At 40.7% G+C, this 18,202-nt stretch overlaps 1 protein-coding gene across 6 annotated transcripts in view; it reads left to right on the top strand.

The window, feature by feature from the left end:
• Positions 1-114: 114 nt before the first annotated feature.
• Positions 115-18,202, top strand: part of CUL4A (cullin 4A) — a 43,429-nt gene continuing 25,341 nt past the window's right edge. For 4 of the 6 annotated variants that reach the window (XR_010370855.1, XR_010370856.1, XR_010370861.1 and 1 more), the window contains exons 1-8: positions 115-578; positions 1,272-1,387; positions 6,497-6,591; positions 8,760-8,838; positions 10,588-10,661; positions 12,078-12,240; positions 14,730-14,819; positions 16,149-16,231. Coding sequence is in view for 3 of the 6 variants with exons in the window: in XM_064440043.1 (XP_064296113.1) it covers positions 419-578; positions 1,272-1,387; positions 6,497-6,591; positions 8,760-8,838; positions 10,588-10,661; positions 12,078-12,240; positions 14,730-14,819; positions 16,149-16,231 (860 nt within the window). In the remaining 3 variants the exon portion in view is untranslated. The remainder of the gene's footprint in view (positions 579-1,271; positions 1,388-6,496; positions 6,592-8,759; positions 8,839-10,587; positions 10,662-12,077; positions 12,241-14,729; positions 14,820-16,148; positions 16,232-18,202) is intronic. The other 2 variants (XM_064440021.1, XM_064440029.1) reach the window with 2 other exon arrangements.

The following is an 18,202-nucleotide window of genomic DNA, read 5'->3' as shown; positions in this document are numbered from 1 at the left end:
TGCACTGGCTGTTCCTCGGCGCCGCGCACCGACAAAGGGAGCCGGGCTGAGCAGCGGGGAACCGAGGGCGTCTGGGACTGCCCCGGCCGCCGGCGGGAGCCATCTTGTGAGCGGGGCTGCCGCTGCCCGAGTGCGGCCCGGAGCCGGGCACCGACCCAGCGGCGCAGCTGGGTTGAGGCGGCGCGGACGGCGAGCCAGCCCCCGGGCCGGGCCGCCCAGGGGAGGGCGGAGGCGGGAGGCTGCCGGTGACTCCCGTCCCGGCGGCACTTGGCAGGCACCCGCGGGCAGGGCCGGGAAGCCGGCGCGGTGGGGGAGGGCGGCTGGGTGGCGGCGGAGGAGGAGGAGGGTAGCGGAGGCGGGGACGAGCCGGCCCCAGCCCAGCGCCTTGCCCCGGCCGGACACGGCGCCCGGGGCGGAGATGGCGGACGAGCCCCAGAAGAAGCCGCAGTTATCGGCCTTGGTTGGGCACACCAACGGGCTCACTAAGCCCGCCTCGCTGGCCGCCGCCGCCACCCGCGCCGGGGGGGGAGGAAGCGCGACCGCCTCCTCCAAGAAACTCGTGATCAAGAACTTCAGAGGTGGGTGCGGGGCGGGCCGGGCCCGCTGCCCCGGCAGGTGCGCCTTGCCCCGCCGCCCAGGCCCGCTCCCGATCTTTGTTTACCGCCGGCCCGGCCGCTCCCCGCCCCTTACCCGCGGCAGCGGCGGGGCCGGTCCGGGAGCAAGGGGGGCCCGCCGCTGTCAGCTGCCCCGCCGCCTAATCCGGGCAAGGGGAGGCAGCCGCCGGGCTGATAACTCTCCCGGCTGCCGCCGCCATCCCGGTTTAAGGGCTTGCGGGGACACGCGTGGGGATCCGTTGCGTGGGGGGGCGGCGGGAGGAGCAGCGCAGCGGCTCCCGGTGGGGAGCGGGCAGAAAGCCACCTTAGCGTAAAAACTAATAAAAGCGAGGGGTTACCTTGCTAAAAGTAACACGGGGAGGGGGAGTGGTAAAACACGACAGCCCCGAGGCCGCCGGCGGGGTGGCGGTGCCAGCTCTGCCCTTGCCGGGCTGGGTCAGCACCTCGGCCCTGGGTAGCCCGGCCTGGGCTGAGGGGTCTGGTGCACCGTGGGGAGGTTCCCTCGCCCTGGGTGGGGTTAGTAACCCTCTCCCTGTGCCAAACGTAACCCGTCAAGCATAAGGCGGCTTAGCAGAACTTAATGGAGCAGGGCGAGGAGGATAGTTACAGGCACCCGTCGGGCGGCTGGTTTTGAACTGCATGTATCTTCCTTTACAGAAAGACCTAAATTACCCGATAATTACACTCAGGACACTTGGCAAAAACTTCATGAAGCGGTGGGAGCAATACAGAGTAGTATTTCTATTAAATACAACCTTGAAGAACTCTACCAGGTAAGGCATGTATGTTTTTCTATCAATTCAGCAGAACAAAAATTAACTCCGCTGGGACTTTCACAGACCTACACATCTCACATAATGCATTTTGATTTGTTAAAAGCTGCTTACGTTTTCTGAACTGTTCAGTCCATACTCTTGCTTCTAGTCAGTTGCAGTTCTACGTATCAGTTCTTTGGAGAGCCACCAGGATCCGGGCCCATGAAAAAGCAGTTTATGTAGGGAGACACAGAAAGCTGCGCCTGGACAGGGCTGAGGTTTAAGTCTCAGGTCTCTTCAGTTCAGTGCCTACTCAAGGTGCTGAAAATGGGATGTTACTCTTGCTGGGTTATATAGATACATATTTTACGATTATTTCTTTTTTGTACATGCTTTGGTCTCTTGTGAATAGTAATGTTGAAATGTTTCTTATTATTAGATAATAACAATTAGACTTTGGCATTGGTAGTCTTTGGGGAATTGAAAAAGGATCTTGGTTGAGCAGGCAACAGATTGTCAGTTTACCTGTGGTTCAGATTGCTGTTATGTTTTCACAACAGTCAAGATTATTTTTTTTTTAATTAAAATGATGAAAAAGTATTTCTGGCACATCTGGACTACTGGAGCAGGGGTTACGGAGGGTGCAAGAGAGAGATACTCATGACCGATTTCTTCCTTTCTGCTTTCTCCATTTATATATGGCTTAGTTCTATGTTATTTTAAATACATATGCTTTGAGCTGATTAACTGAAAGAGTAATTTTTTACAGTGATCATCTTATAAAAAATTACCGATGCACTAAGTTGTGCTACATAGCTGAAGTTTGTTATGAGTTTTCTATGGGTGCAGGTGTTAGATCTGCAGATGTGGATCTCGTTGCCAGATCAGGACTTAAGACATTATTATGCTCACCTAAATTGTTCTAAATGTTCAGCTGAGGTAGGTTTGATGTTGTCTGCAGAGCATGAACTATAAGGGAGGAGAAGCCCATCAGCCCGTATTGGGTGTGTGCTCAAGGAAATCAGGATGAATTTGGGAGCTGACTATACTTGTCTCTGGGATAGTTAGGGTCTTTAATATATGGGTCTAAAATGGCTGATTATGTAAAAACATATTGACCGAATATAATTTATTCTCTTTAAATAGATAACTTTGATGTATTCATCTCTTATTACTTGCAGGTTTGCAGAGTTTGAATTACACAATACATTTTATGGTTTTAAACTCAACATTTGAAAAATCCTGCTTTTCCATGCCTAGCTAAAAAAAACAAAACAAACCCACAGATGCTTTGACTGTTACCTAACTTGTTTTCAGAGGCTCAGAAATGAGATTATAGTAATATTGCTATGAAATTGCTGGGGTACAGACTTGAGTTTTGGCAGAAGGGGAGGAGAGAGATTTCAGATAAACTGTGAAGCGAGAACGGTACTACTTGCTCTTTTGTGGTTGCCTGCTTATTTGTAAAAACAAAAACTGCACAAGGCCAGTCCAGTAATCTGTAAGGCAGTGGTGCAAATCAACAAGATTTCTGCGCAGTGGGTGGTGGCGGTCGGCATGCCTGTGCATAGTTAGGTACTTACTCTCCTGCCAGAGGAATAAAAGATGAAGTTCAGCATCCATTGGAAACCTGATCTGTACTTACAGATCGTTTTAACTGCCTGTTGGTGAGCACAGAGTCATCCACAGGGGAAAATTTCTCCGTATGCATCCGTTCTTACTGTCAGGGCTTCCCCCCCCACCCCCCCCCCCCCGCCCCTTATCTGACATTATGGGAGGAAGTGAGAGGCCTGCTAGAGTTCAGTGCAGTGAGTGGGCTGGTGTACCAGCCTTGCCTTTGAACTTTCTGATTTATTTATTTTATTTGGCACGGTGGCTGAGGGAAAACTGAAGAACAATGACAAGGCGTTGTGGGAAGGCCGAAGGATACTCCTTTCCAGGCATTAGAGGCAGCATGGGATCAGGCCTGAAGGTGCTTGGCAGAGACCTCGTCAGTGAGCAATGGGAGGGTGGCAGCCAATTTTTTGCGACTAAAATAGAAATGATGTCTGGGATTGGTGGTAGATAGCACAGATTTTGATAGAAGTATCTTATACTTCATGGGACAGAGAAAATGGGGCAGTGCAAAGAATTGCTGAGTGAAGAGTGAGTGATAAAAATAATGGAAAGAGAAAATTCCCTTTGCAGCAAGGTCCTAAATAACCTGAAATGGGGCAGCACTGCCCTTCTGGAGGATATAGAGTAGGACAGTGTACTAGTGAAGGAAAAAAAAGTATTGAGAGTCCTGACCAGACTTCTGTTTGGATGGATGGATGGGGAGGCCTATGTCTTAGGAAGCATACCAAACTATCTGCAAACAATTATGTGTCAATACTGTCTGTTGCAGATGTCATTTTACTTATCTGTTTTAAGACCAGATGAAAAATGTAACATAAGCATTGTGTGATAGTTTTGTTTACTTTCTTTAATATTGTATCAAAATTGAGTAAGCCATTGTTGATGAGTATTTAAATAAAATTACATCAGGTAGGTTAGAATTACCCCATAGAGAGATCTCTGGGAAGCGGATTCACTTTGTGTTTTGGAAGACAAACTCTTCAGGGTGTTTGAACCTATAGGGGAAGTAGTACAAGAAGTAGCAATAATTTGCATGCTAAATGTTAAAACAGGAGACTGCTCAAAACAGGCTATTAAAAGGTTGATTTGAAAGAGAACTTTTACTAGATTTGTGTAGGTGAAGAGCCTATAAGTGTTGTCTTTCTTGTGTCCTTGGTAGATGTGATAATTACTGTAGCTTCTTTTCAAACTGATGGTGCGCAAGATGAATAAAAGTCAAATGAAATTTCTTCAGAGAGGCAGCAAAAACTCTGAATGAAACAAAAGGTGAAGAAGGAGGAAATTACTGGATTTCTTTCCCCTCTCCCCACCCTGTCAAAAAAAAAAAAAAAAAGAAAAAAGGGGAGAAACAGCTAGTAGAGGTGGCATTGAGGTGTTAAGGCTACAGTTTGAAATACACTTTAAGCCAGCACTGTTGCCCAAAGAAGCAACCCTGCTTTCCCCCTCACCCATGCAAGTGCCCATGCACTTGCTAACCCATGTGTTTGGGTGATCTTAAACTGAAACAGAGTGAAGAACATTTACTAATGCTTTGACAGAGTGTTACACGCTGGCATTAATCTTCATAATGTTTTATATTGCAAAGAGCTAAAATCTGAGGAAAACTGAGTAAAAACCAAGCACTGGGAAAATACTGAAACTTTGTCCAAATTCATTGATGCTATCAGAAAATTTGTCAACAAAATGAGCCCTTCTAAATCCTCTGGAGCAAAGGAAAACATTCTTGGGTCAGTTTTAGTTGCCCAGGTGAAATAGGGCTTTAAGTCTTAGGCAGTGTTCTGTGCAATATCAACTCATAGTTATGTTGGTTTTGGCTGGTATAGAGTTAATTTTCTTCATAGTAGCTGCTGTGGGGCTGTGTTTTGGATTTCTGCTGAAAACAGTGTTGATAACACAGGGATATTTTTGTTACTGTTGAGCAGCGTTCATACAGAGCCAAGGCCTTTTCTGCTTCTCACCCCACCCCACCAGTGAGTGGGTTGGGGGTGCACAAGGAGTTGGGAGGGGGCACAGCTGGGACAGCTGACCCCAACTGATCAGAGGGATATTCTATATCATATGAGGTCATGCTCAGGATGTACAGCTGGGGGAAGAAGAAGGAAGGGAGGGATGTTTGGAGTGATGGCGTTTGTCTTCCCAAGTAACTGTTACGTGTGATGGAGCCCTGCTTTCCTGGAGATGGCTGAGCACCTGCCTGCCCACGGGAGGGAGTGAATAAATTCCTTGTTTTGCCTTGCTTGCACACACAGTTTTTGCTTTACCTATTTAAAGTGTCTTTATCTCAACCCACAAGTTTTCTCACTTTTACCTTTCTGATTCTCTCCCCCATCCCACTGGGGGAGAGTGAGCGAGCAGCTGTGTGGGGCTTGGTTGCCAGCTGGGGTTAAACCACGACGACAGCATAAAGGCAGTTGAGGTGAACTTAAAGCAAATGACAGCTGGATTCTTAGTTCTGAAAATCATGTCCAGCGTCTTTGGATAATTTTGTATGAAGCACTGAATGGCCAAAAATACTTAGTGCAAACTTCAGAGTTCTTGCAGAACATTTGTCTGTCTAATAATTTATTGAAATACAGCACAGAAGTTAAAATAAAGTGTGCCTGGAACAAAGTCTAAATATAGTCAGTGGTATCAAGCAAGGCTACGTTTTCTCTTTGGTATTCTCACTGAGTTTCTTGTGAGGAGAAAATGTTAGTGTAAGACAATGTAATTACTGAATAGCTGAAGAGCAGTATTCTAGAGATGGCCAGAGCTGTCTCAGCTTTGTCTAGGTCAGCTGCATAACAACTCGATTTACATTAATGTAGTGACCACAAGAATGTTTAGTTTGGGTCAGAATTGGTCGTCTTAGTTAACTATGGATAATACTCAACTAAATACCATGAGGTCCCAATAAATCAATTCAAGTCTTTATTTAATGGTTATTTGGATTTTTTTTTGTTGTTTTTTAAATTATTTTTTCCCCTCAGTTTACATACCTTAGCATGAGTGTGTGAATCAGTGGAAATATTCGGAAAGAAATAAGTTGATAAAATGAAAGGAAAGTGGCTGTATTCATTTACCATTTAGAGAGAGTGATTGAAATGTCTACCTTAATGTTAATAAGAAATGAAAATATTTGGTATGATTGTGTTCCCCCAAAAAAAGTGCGCGCATATGTGTGTTCTAGAGGATGCATGAAATGGACCTACAGGAAGAGTTCCACTGCTGAGCAGTATTCAGGGGAGGAAAGTCTAGTTTTAACAACACATCTGAAATATGACCCAGATGGTGATGGTAGACCTTGTTTGTACACGAAATCTAGTGGTGTAAGAAGGGACCGAAAGCAGAAAGGAATCATGAAGTCTTAATTTTTCTACATAGTTTGGATAATTTCATTTTGATGTTTTGTTTTTGTGCACAGCTTGGACAGATAATGCTGATTTTTTTTTTTCTCTTTGTTGTTGGCCTTGATTACGCAGACACAACAATTTGAGTTCTTTTGTCTCATTCGTAATCTTTTTGTTTTAGGCTGTTGAAAATCTCTGCTCTTACAAAGTCTCTGCTACACTGTACAAACAGCTGCGACAAGTCTGTGAAGATCATGTGAAAGCACAAATCCTTCAGTTTAGAGAATATCCTTTCTCATGCCCAGAAATGGTTAGCGTGGTCCGTTTAAATCATTATTTTTGAAACAAGACTATGTAAAAATTACACTGGTAATTGCCAATGTGTTAAAGAGGTTGTTTGACCAGTTACATATTTTCAAATCAGGCATAAGCAGCTTTAGTCATCTGGGTGAACAATTTTAGTGTATACAATGTTGTGATAAGTAGCACGCTAATAGCAATTAACTTATCATTTTAATAGGAATGCAAATTTTACACCTAATCTAGAAAATTTCAATAGCACAGTGAGATTTAACAGCAGGTATGGATTTTTATGGCAGGTGAGTAGTGGAGATGCTTACAGTAGCAATAGTTTACAAAAAATTCACTGCAGTAATTTTCAACAACAGTGTCTTCTGTAAAAGAATTCTCAAACATAAAGTACACCTGTTTGACCGATAATAACTACTGGTCAGCAGCGATGTGTCACAGAGGCATTCAACAAGCCCTTTAGGTACCTTGGGAGGGTCTTGGGGAGAGAGCTCTGAGCTCAGGAAGTTACTTGGCTGTCTTGGGATGCATAGAAACCTGAAGTTTTATGGTAAATTTCCCCATAGTTTTCTGAAGTTACATTGCTGGGCTTTTCTTCCGGCTGAACTTGTCACAGAAGTGCCTGTAGATCTTCTCTGGACGCCTGGGTGCCGCCAGCCCTGCTTTTTGAATCTTGTTGTGCTTTACAGGCTGAGATTGTGCTTTATGTGATAGTTGTGTTTTGTGTAATAGCCTAGGGGTTGCACTTGCTCAGGCAGTAGGATAAATAGTGTATGCCCACTTGGCTGTCCCCACGTTCCTGGAGAGTGCCTTAGCAAGCAGATGCTGGAGAGTGCCATACTGAACAGATACTACAGTACTTTGGGTGCTAGCAGTGTTTCCCAGGCCTCTGTATGTGTTTTATTAATGTAAAATGATAGGTTAAAATAGAAAACAGCAAGGGACTGGGACCCAGAAAGAACCTTCTTTCTGGGTGAATGCCTTTAAATGTGCTTTGGATGTGAGTCTCAGTTTCTCAGTTCAGTGCATTCCCCAGGTAGGTGCCTACATTCATAAAGAAAATAATTTTTTTCTTCTCCCCCCTTCCCCATTACCTAGCTAAGTCCCAGTAACATTTTGGGTTGTGTGGTTTTGGGGTTTTCTTCTGAGGCCCAGTTAAGGAGTGTGGCTTCTACATAGCATATAAGAAACATAGCTACATAAATCAGCACTGAATTCACCTCTTATTTGGCAGATGTCTTTTTTCATTGCGTTTACTTTGATGCATTTAAAATCACATCTAACTAGAAAGTACATTAGTCAGCACAGTAGTCCCTTAGGCAACTGATCTCTGAGAACCAAATCTTATAGTCTGCTTTAAAGCAGTACAGTCAACCATTTTTTGCATCACTGCCTTTTCAGACTTCAGATGATCTTCTGAAGAGATGTTTTAAAACTGGTGGTTTAAAACTTTGCTTTCTCCTGCCCTCTGACAGGGCTGGTGTTTTGGAGAGTTGAGAATTTGGTATTTTACAGGTATACCACTTTATATCCCAAGGACATGAGATCAGATTAATCAGATTTGGCCAGAGGGAGTTGAAGATGATACTGTGCAGGAGAGGAATTTACTCATACGACACAGAAGGATTCTGTTATTCGTAAATAACAATTGGATCTGTTGTGTAACAAAGAAAACTTTGTAGTTTATTTAGGGAGACCTGGAGATGTATATGAGAAGAGCGGTATTCAGATTTGTTGAGGATTATTTAGAACTGTAAGTGCTTTTAAGAGATTAGGGTCACTCTTCTTGTGCACAGTGTGAACTCATTAAACAAACAAACCTTTCTATCCTTCTCACCTTAGTTGGTAACAAGGTTGTTTTTGCAGCTGGTGGGATTTCTTGTTCATATCAAAGTAATACGCTACAGCCACTAGATGGTATTACTGAAGAGCAGTGTCACTCCTTGAAAACATAGGGAGGCCTTTCAGAGAACTGCAGCCCCTCTGCTGGGCAGAAGCTCTGCAATTAACCGTTTATCCCTGGGTAGCCCCAGTAACATCGGAATATCCATGGAGCAGCTTTGCTTAATGGCTGGCAAACATCATCTCTAGAATCTGGCCTCAAAAGATAACAGCAAGCTAGTTTTCCTTAATAGGTGCTGTACAGATTCTCTGGATAGTCTTTTATTTTTAAAGAAGATAAATAAATGCTGGCAAGATCATTGCAGACAAATGGTAAGTTGAACATTTGTTCAGAATACGTATCCTTGAGATGTTAAATCGGGCAAAATGGAGTTTGTCGTGGTTTTAACTTGTGACTGCATTGCACCTCCTCCTCCAAGTTTCAGCATTGCTTTTTGCTTTCCCCTTTGCTACCTGGGAGCAGTTTTGTTGTTGAAAACTTACGTTCTGCTATGTTGACTCTGACTTTCATAGGTTTCATATGCAGTTGACATATCACTCGGAAATATCTTGACACCTGTTTACTCTGAGTGGAAAGAAAAATGGACCAGGCTATGCTGAAATTGTTTGCTGTTTGTAATTTTAAGTAATTGGAGAATCCACAGTCTTTACTTTTAGATAGCTCTAAGAGCTAGGTGACTTTGTGACTTTCACCCCCGCCAAGCAGGGATGATTATCCTGACTATAGGGCTAAGAAATGGGAAGATTAAAGAACTGAAACTCACTCTCTCTTTCTTCTTGTCCTCTACTTTCACAGTGAATTGTGTTCCTGAAAAAAAATCCTCTCTCAAAGACACTCTGTGTGAATTGTCCCTTTAAGAATGCATCATTATAATTCTAAACCAGCATTTTACAATGAGTTTTCATTGCATGGTCACTTAGCTTTGGCTACAGATGCCCCAAATGGTTGAATTACTATTTTCATGCCTCAAAATCACCCCTCTCCCCTCCCTTGTGGGAGATGGGCAGAGGTATGTGATTTTTATCTGAAGTAAAATGGAAAGCATTATAGAAACTATTCAAAACAAATTCAACAGTCTGATGAAAACAGAGTTGAAGTTTATTGCCTTGAAAATGTAATTAAACTGGACCTGTGTTCTTATAAAAAGGCTTTCACAATGAACACTGTTAATTTTAATGACTTTTGAGCATTCTTTTCTATTATTTTTAAATTATTTTTTCTCCTTAAAGCAACAACCTGTAGCAAGTGGCTTTCTTGCCCATGTGCTGAGGATGCTCTTGTGATATTTAAGAAAAAAGAACCAGCCTTGCTGCTGTTTTACTTTACTATGCTTGGCCAGAAACAGTGTCAGCTTGAGAATTGCTCCAGAAGCAATGCTACCTTTTAGGGGAAGAGTAGGTAGACAGCTGGGGATAGAAATCTCTGTAGCTGTCCTGGGGGTGAACTGGTTACTGACATCCTGAGTTATGCTAAACTGAAAGCTGGGCAGCCTTTTTATGAGCAAAGTTAAAACTGGATTTTGAACATGAAAGAGTAATAAGCTAGGAACCCACCTCCTTCTCCCACTTTTTCAATTTAAAGAAAAGCTATATTTTTATACCTTCTTTCCCGTTAGAACTAATGTTTCTCTCTTTTTCTAATGAATTTTGGCAGCTGACTTTTATTATTAAGACATCTGTTGCACAGTTCATTACTGTCTCTGCTTAAAGCTGCTTCTTTTAAAGAGCAAAAATCATGCTATTTCAGGGTGATTACTGAATGTCTTGGTGGTACTGCTTGAATGGTTTAAGTATCACAGTCGCACTAAAACTCATAACAGGCTAATAAAACTATTTAGTTAATGATTATGAATTTGAAAACTGTCTTGGATAATAACACTTAGTAATAGTATTGACATCAATAAATTACATACCGGTGACTGTAGAAGTTACCACAAAAGCTGAAAATACACCTATTGGCAGTTAAGGTGCATGGCTATGTGATGTAATTCTTGAAAGTTGCTTTATAATTTAAAATGCCACATGATGGTGAAGAGAAACATTTTCTGTATATATTTCCAGATCATGATCAGAAGCATTTTCTTATTTTTGGATCGTACATATGTCCTTCAGAATTCAATGCTTCCTTCTATATGGTAGGTATCCATGTAAGTATTTCTCGAATCTTTAGAGATGTTGAACATGCTATTATATTTGTAAAGGTTGAAAATAAATTTTTCACATTATATTTGATGTGGGTAATAGGTCTCTAATATTTTGTGTGAATTTATGGAAATAGATATGTCAGTGTATGCATGAGTCATTTCCTCCTCCATGAATATTCATTGTAAAGTGAGGGTAAAAGAAGAAAAAGGTCTGTGAACATATGCTTAAAAGTCAAGGTATATATATAGCTGTAGTTGTCACAGCATGAGTGAGGCTGGTTGTGTGGGGAACCTCTTCGGGCTGATGCCTCTGCGCCTTAACCCTGGGCCAAGTGTTACTTCAGATGCTCCTGGTTATGACAAAATTCAATGCTCACCTTCTTGCTCAGTTGTCTTCTAAAGAAGTCAGATACACTGACAGGTTGCAGATCATCTTTCCAGCACTGTCCTCTTGAGAGTCCAGACCCGTGGCTCAAGAGCGTTGAGACAAAAGCCAGCTCCCCTAGATGCTGCTGTACTTTTAGCACACCATAGTCACGTCTTTGGGCATTCTGTTTTTCAGCATCCCTCCTGAGGGTCATTTTATATTGTTGCCTGATCAACCAAACCTAGGCTTTGCCAAAAATTTCTGGTATCCGTACTCCATCTAAAGCAAAACAAGATGTAGATAAAGTATGGAGGTGAGAGCGTGCCTCTTCCCTGCCTGGCTGGCTTCTCTGCTCTTGGGAGTTCCTCAGGCTGTCTGAGAAACCTGGCATCCTCCTGCCCTGTTAATACTTTGTGTCTCTCTTCCTCATACTGGGAAAATTTCCCTTACTGAAATCCTGATGCAGGTGAGGACATTAGAGAATACAAGTTTTCCCTAAGATTCCTCTGCTTTCCTTGGCCAAGACAATGTTTAATAATTGGCTTCTTCATGGCACAGCAGCACCATTCCTCATCCTCTTAGAATGAAACAAGAATCTCATACGGGTGATCATAAGGTCCTAAACATACAGAGAATTCATGCTTCTAAAAAAAACTTTAAAATTACATATAGATTGAGTGATCCAGGGAATTTTGTGTTCAGGTCTATGTTCAGATTTTTAAATTATTTTTAGAGTAGTAATTTTTTTAATAAACAGAGAAAGTTATAGTCTATTATATGAAATATGGTCAGGCTGGTCACAGTTCTTAGCTGAAGTGTATGCATCTGGTAGCATGTGGCCTGGCATCATGATAATTCTTATTATACTTTCTTAGTATAAGACAGCACCAAAAGAATATACACACTATTAATATATTTTCTTTCTGTATAATACGTATACACTGTATATATTTTATAGGCGTTTATTTTTCTCAAACTGAGATATAGATTTTTTGGAAAGAATCAACAGTGTGATTCATCAATTTTCAATATTCACACAGGGATATGGGGCTAGAATTATTTAGAAATCACGTCATCAGTGACAAGCAAGTTCAAAACAAGACTATTGATGGAATCCTCCTCCTGATCGAACGAGAACGGAATGGTGAAGCTGTGGACAGAAGTTTGTTGCGAAGCTTGTTGAGTATGCTCTCTGATCTGCAGGTGAGCACAGCAAACTTTACTAATTATACCTACATTTAGTAGAGTTTGGACTCTTCTAATTTGTGTGCTGTGCAGGAATAATTTTATTCTTCTAGTAAATATGCTTCAAAATCTAGCTATTAGACTGATAAGGTTGCCTTTTTTGTACTAGATGCAGTGTCTTTCATTCTCTGTTTGTAAATGAGACCTCTCTGCCTCTTCTTAGCTGACATAGTAGCTTATAGACTCTTAAATAATAGGTTTGCAAGTCTCTTAGTATGTGTAATATTTTATCTGTCTTAATCACTGGTGTTCTAATCCTAGTGCTGGTTAAATGTAGCAACCAAAAAAGACCATCTCTACCAGCGTAAAAAGGCTTTTTGGAGTCCCGACCCTGGGTCTATATCACAAACACATCACTTGTGTTGGCAACTTCTTAGCAGAGATGCCAAGGATAGAATGAGATGTAAAGTTGGGGCCAACCTTTTCAAATAAATAAGGTCAATCTGTAACTTACTGGAACTTTCCGGTAGTGTAGGTACTAAGTAACCAAATAGAATAAAAAAATGTTGTGCTTCTGAGTCTGGCGTACGTTGTTCTCTGGTGAACATTGCAGCTTTGTGTGATGTGCAGTAAAACTTAGGAGCTGTCTTTTGTTCTTACAAACTGTTGAGGTTGCTTGGTTCCCGTGTGGTGTACAGTGTTATGAAACTGGATGAAGGTTTAAAAAAGAGTTTGAAGAGGAAGACTGCACAGAAGACTCTTAAATAGTCCTTTTTGGTCAAGCAGCTTACCTGCTTTTCTGCCTTTCACATTAACCATCCTGATTTTCATTCATAACTATCTGTAGTGTAACAGGAAAAATGAATTATTCTGTTCAAGAGAGAAGGCAAACTTCTGACAATGATTTTTCAGATCACATGACCTGATCTGATCTGTGTGCTTTTCCCCACTTTTGTTTCATGAATTGTTATTTGCCTTCTCTAACTGCATGAGATTCTTAGAGGTGTTGACTTTTTAACATTATTATTTTTTAGCAATGTACTCTGCTAAAGGTAAACATTCCCCTCTATTTGATCTTTCTTACAGAACTGAATTTAGATCTGCATTCTCCTCCGTTGGCTCAAAAGTGTAGCTTTCATTTTTCACTAGGGAAACTAACCTAATCTAATCTGGTTTTCTATAATACCCGTCACTTCATTGAGTTAGAGATGTGCTTATAACACTGTAATTGTACTCCAGGATCTATGCTTCTCCCTCTTCCTACAGAAGTTAGCTTCTGGAGAAAGATTAATTAATGAAGCAAATCTTAGATTTAATTTGAAAACAATTAAGCTCCTACTAATTCCTGATTTTTAGGCAATTATGTAATTGAGAACCAGCTGCTGCAAGTTGATTCCTGCTTGCATAAATCCTATTCTACAGCTGTTTCCTGTTGTAGAGTTTTACAAGTTTTATGCAGAAAATAGTTCCATATACTGTTATGTTACTGTTCTTCCAGTTATCATGAAGGCAAGGAAGGTAAGAAATGAAATCTGGTATTTGATCCTGTTGAACTTGGAGCTAGTGTAATGAGAAGGCTGAAGCAATGAGTTGACATCTACTCAGGATGCTGAATTAGTGCATTGTTATGCTGCGAATGCTTGTCAAGCCAGATGTTTCATATTTAAGTTTGTATTGAAAAAATAAAACTCTTAATGGTCCATAAGAAAAAACCTGGTCAGAATGTATTAATGAGTTTTACAGCTCTGCTCTATTTTTGGAAGAAATACTTCTGTCTATTCAAGGAATCTGTTTCTTGTCACTGTCCTCCTGTTTACATGTTATTCCCTGGCTACCTTCTCCAGATTGTTTTAACTCTTGTATATAGTTGTCCTTTCTAACTTATCTCCTTTCTATACTAAGCTGCTAATCATTATGCAGAAATTTTTTAATGTTTGTGATTGTTGTTCGTAACCTTTTTTTATACATCACCTTGCTCCTTCCCTGGAGAAAGCGAGTTCACCTTGTTTGGTACAATTAATTTATCCTGCTTTTGGGCCATTGAGATAAACCTGGCAGATCTGAAGATGCATCATGGAGCATATTATTATTTTACTGATGGGAATTACCTGTTTTGTGCCAATGTTTCACTAGTTGGAAGTATCCTACTACTTTTTTTGCCACAGAAATATCAGTGGGAGTCGAGCTTAGGTGGGTTGGATGTCATTGCTGTGCTAATGTAGGGTGCTGGTGTTGGTCTGTGTACCTTGAACAGCAGCCTGTCAATTTAGACAATTAGAGTACTGATGACTGAAACACTCTATTGCTGCACTGTGAAGTCATCTCTGATCTCAGTCTTTCTAAAACCAGTGGGCAAACAGAGAACTTCTGTGTTAATGTAATGTTACTCTGGCACTGCCCATAACTGTGTATTCTGGGGATTTTACTTCCCCTCTATGCCTGACAGCCTATATATGCTATCCTTACTGACAGCTTAATGTAACTAATTAAATTAATTTCTTGAGCAGGTTTACAAGGAATCATTTGAACAGAGGTTTCTGGAAGAGACAAATTGCTTATATGCTGCAGAGGGCCAAAGATTAATGCAAGAAAGAGAGGTAGGTGCATGCTGTAGATGATTGCTTTTATGCTAATTTTATCTGCTAGTGAGAACTTCTGGTAGTGCCACGATGTATTAATGCTCAATGAAATTTACTGGTGCCTAGGCATGCAAGCACACATTCACAGGTTTTGATGGGGACCACAGTACTGTATCCAGGTATCCAGATTGCCTTGGTGTTTGAAATGTATAATTAAGGGTGGAGAAACCCGGAGACATTTTGTGTAGCTAAAGTCACACTACCTGAAAGTAATTTCCACATAAAGCTTAAAGGTGTGCCAGCAATATTATTTTTGCCCAAGAAATATCCACTGGCATAATTCTGGTGTGTGCTTAATACCTAAGTAAATGGTTTATTTTTTACTCTTGTTTTGTTGTTTTGTTTCTTTTCCTTATTAATTAAATAGGCATAAGACATTTTTGTTTTCTGTTCTCTTGTGATAAAATTATGCTCTGCAGTGGGCAGCCTGCAAATGTGGTTATCTCTGAAAAATGTATGTCAAACGCCGAGTTTTGTTGTGGTCTAAAATGCGGAAGGCTACCTTTATTAATTCCCTTTTAACATCAAGTCACTACAGACAATTTGAAAACATCCGTTTACATTGCGCTGAGGTGAATCCTTGTGTCTAATCCTGTTCCATTCACCTCATTACCTTGTTTTCCACTGGGACGTGAAATGAAATGCTTTGACACAGATTTTGACAGCAAGAGTCTGACTGCTTTTATAAGCCTAGTGGGAAACTGTGGAAAAACATAAAAGTAAGGTCCTAATTTATACAGTGTAAATTTGTACACACTTACACATGTGCACATAATGCATACACATATTTGCATATGCATGCATATGCACATGCATGTGTATGCACATACGTGTAACTGTTTTGATCGTTCGAAGCCTGAGTTTCAAAGATATGTAGTAATATGTGCTGAATGTGTTAACTCTCCATAGGGACAGATATTGCACTGGAGAAACTGCCATTGAAGTAATAGAACTATATGGTTTACACCAACCGAAAATCTGCTCTATGATATTTTAAGGGCTAGTTTAGCTCAGAAGGGTTTTAAGAAAACATCAAATTCCTCTGAAAAATTCTCAGATTTCTGTTTTCCTATTCCTTTCTGTCAGGTGCAGTTATAATACTTTATATTAAAAGTAACATTGATAAATAAAAATATCAATTATGTACTACATAACAACATTCTGGTGGAATAGTCCTTTCCAATTGGTATTCTCTTTAAATTTGTAGTTCAAAATAATTGTCATGGAACAAGATTATCTGCCTTTCATACTTTTGTAGTTAAACTTGGCATTCTGTTGTCTTGCTAGGTCCCAGAATATCTTCACCATGTTAATAAACGTTTGGAAGAAGAAGGGGACAGAGTAATAACATATTTAGACCACAGCACACAGTGAGTACAAATTTTCTCATTCTTAGCATAAGTCAAGCATCCATCATAAAACAGTGTGATTATCTGTGGTTGTAGAGACTATTTCTGTATTATCTTACTGATATTATCTTGTTGGCAGGGCTTGTGATACAGTTTGTTTTTTTAAGACTTTATCAAAAGTTATTTCTTTGAAAACAAAACATACTTTGAGTAAGAGGGGAGAAACTTGTCCAGAAAGATTTATCAGTGTATACTGAAGTTATAAAGCATTTATATAAAAACTCAAATTTGCATTAATAGAGAGGCAGCTGATTTTAGCCATCCATGTACGATAACAAAATTAACCACAAATCCCTTGAGGGAAAGAAAGACTCATTAGGAGAAGAAGAAAAAAAAAGGTTAAATTAGGGTGTAGGGTAGAGGACATGAACATCACTCATGAGCAGTCCAGGATGTGCAATTACAGTAGATCAGCTTTAGTGCAGCTGCTGCCAGTGTATTATGGGAGGTAGCTTGTCCTTTTTTCACTCAGGTGTTGAGTGATAGTGTGAGTTTTCCTGGGGTAAGAATGTGCATTCAGGAAGTACTGCGGAGTCACTGACATGCTATAAATCCAGATATATAATTTGTCCTGCAGTAAGCTGTTGCTTTTTAATTTTTTTTTAAATAAAGAACATAACAGTTAATAAAGAGAATAACATTTATTTTATTTTTTAGTTTCCTGGATGACATATTAGCATTTCATTGAGTGTTAAAAGGATGACTGAATAGAAATTATCTTTTAAACTTATTATTTTCTTCAGGCATGTTTTATGTGTATATTAACACACACGTGTTTCGTGTCATACTACATATTTGAACTTGAATCTTCTCTCTGTAAATGCTGATTGCAGTGTGACAACTTTTTCTGGCAAAATCAGCCACATTAAAATACAAGGAACTATTTCTATGTATAAAGTTAAAGCACATAAGCATTTATTTACTGTGTAAGTTTAAAAAATAGGTTGTTATCATTATGTTTTCAGTCAAGATATATATATATAAAGTCCTTGTTTTGAGTCTTGTCCTTAGTTAAAGGCATAGAAACCTACTTTTAGAAGGCTTCACGCTAATTTCTTTCCTTAGCATGAAGAAACAGCCGTTCTTAAAATTAGTGCCCTTGAGTTGTCCTCAGGTCATACTATCTCTCCGGGTGTGCATGAAAAGAGCAGAAAAGGTGTTAAATTTAGTTACGGGGTTTGATCTTGAGATGGAAATGATACTTTCAGGACAAAACTATCATGGGAAACAACATTCAAAATACTTCAAACCAGATTTATGCAATGCATGGAGTGTGTATTGTTGCAGCCCATAGAGGTATTTATTCAGCCTGTCAGTACATGCCTCTTTCTGGACAGCTGACAAGAATAAGCATGTCTCCTGGTCAGTCAGTGGATGACCAAGGTAAATGACTTTGGGGCTGTACAGAAGTTACCTTCAGGCTCATTCATCAGCTAGCAGTCAAGATAAATACACATTCCGCCTGTCTGCTTGTTAGGAAATAGTGCTCTGCCTTTCAGTCTCAAGCAGATGAACTGTCCTTGCTTCCCCTGTAGGCACACTAGGTCTTCTGGGGTAAAGGGTGGTATTTTATACAGCCTTGGCTACTTCTACCATTGCAGACAGTCAGAAGCTGTAGATAGCAGTAGTTGGAAATTTCAGGGACTATGGAAGTGGCCGTAAAGATGGCCATATCTAGCTGGTACTTCACGTTCACTTACAACCACTGAAGGAAAGTAAGTAAGTATATGTGGTGCCCTGATACTCTCCTAGTATCTGCCTGTTTTCAGCTCAGGGTATTTTCTGAATCTGATGTGGTCGGTCTGTCTGGATCTCTTTCAAATACTTGCACTGTCTTACTGGGATTCACTTAAGCTTTTCCATCTGTGCCAGCCTTTGGCAAAGCGCCCCACCTGTGCACTAGCCGCCACGTGTTAAATTGCCTCCTTTTGT

This window comes from Phalacrocorax carbo, chromosome 1 (genome assembly GCF_963921805.1).
Source record: "Phalacrocorax carbo chromosome 1, bPhaCar2.1, whole genome shotgun sequence".
Taxonomy (NCBI): domain Eukaryota; kingdom Metazoa; phylum Chordata; class Aves; order Suliformes; family Phalacrocoracidae; genus Phalacrocorax; species Phalacrocorax carbo.
Note: the sequence above shows the minus strand (reverse complement) of the source record. Positions and strands in the feature narration are given on the sequence as shown.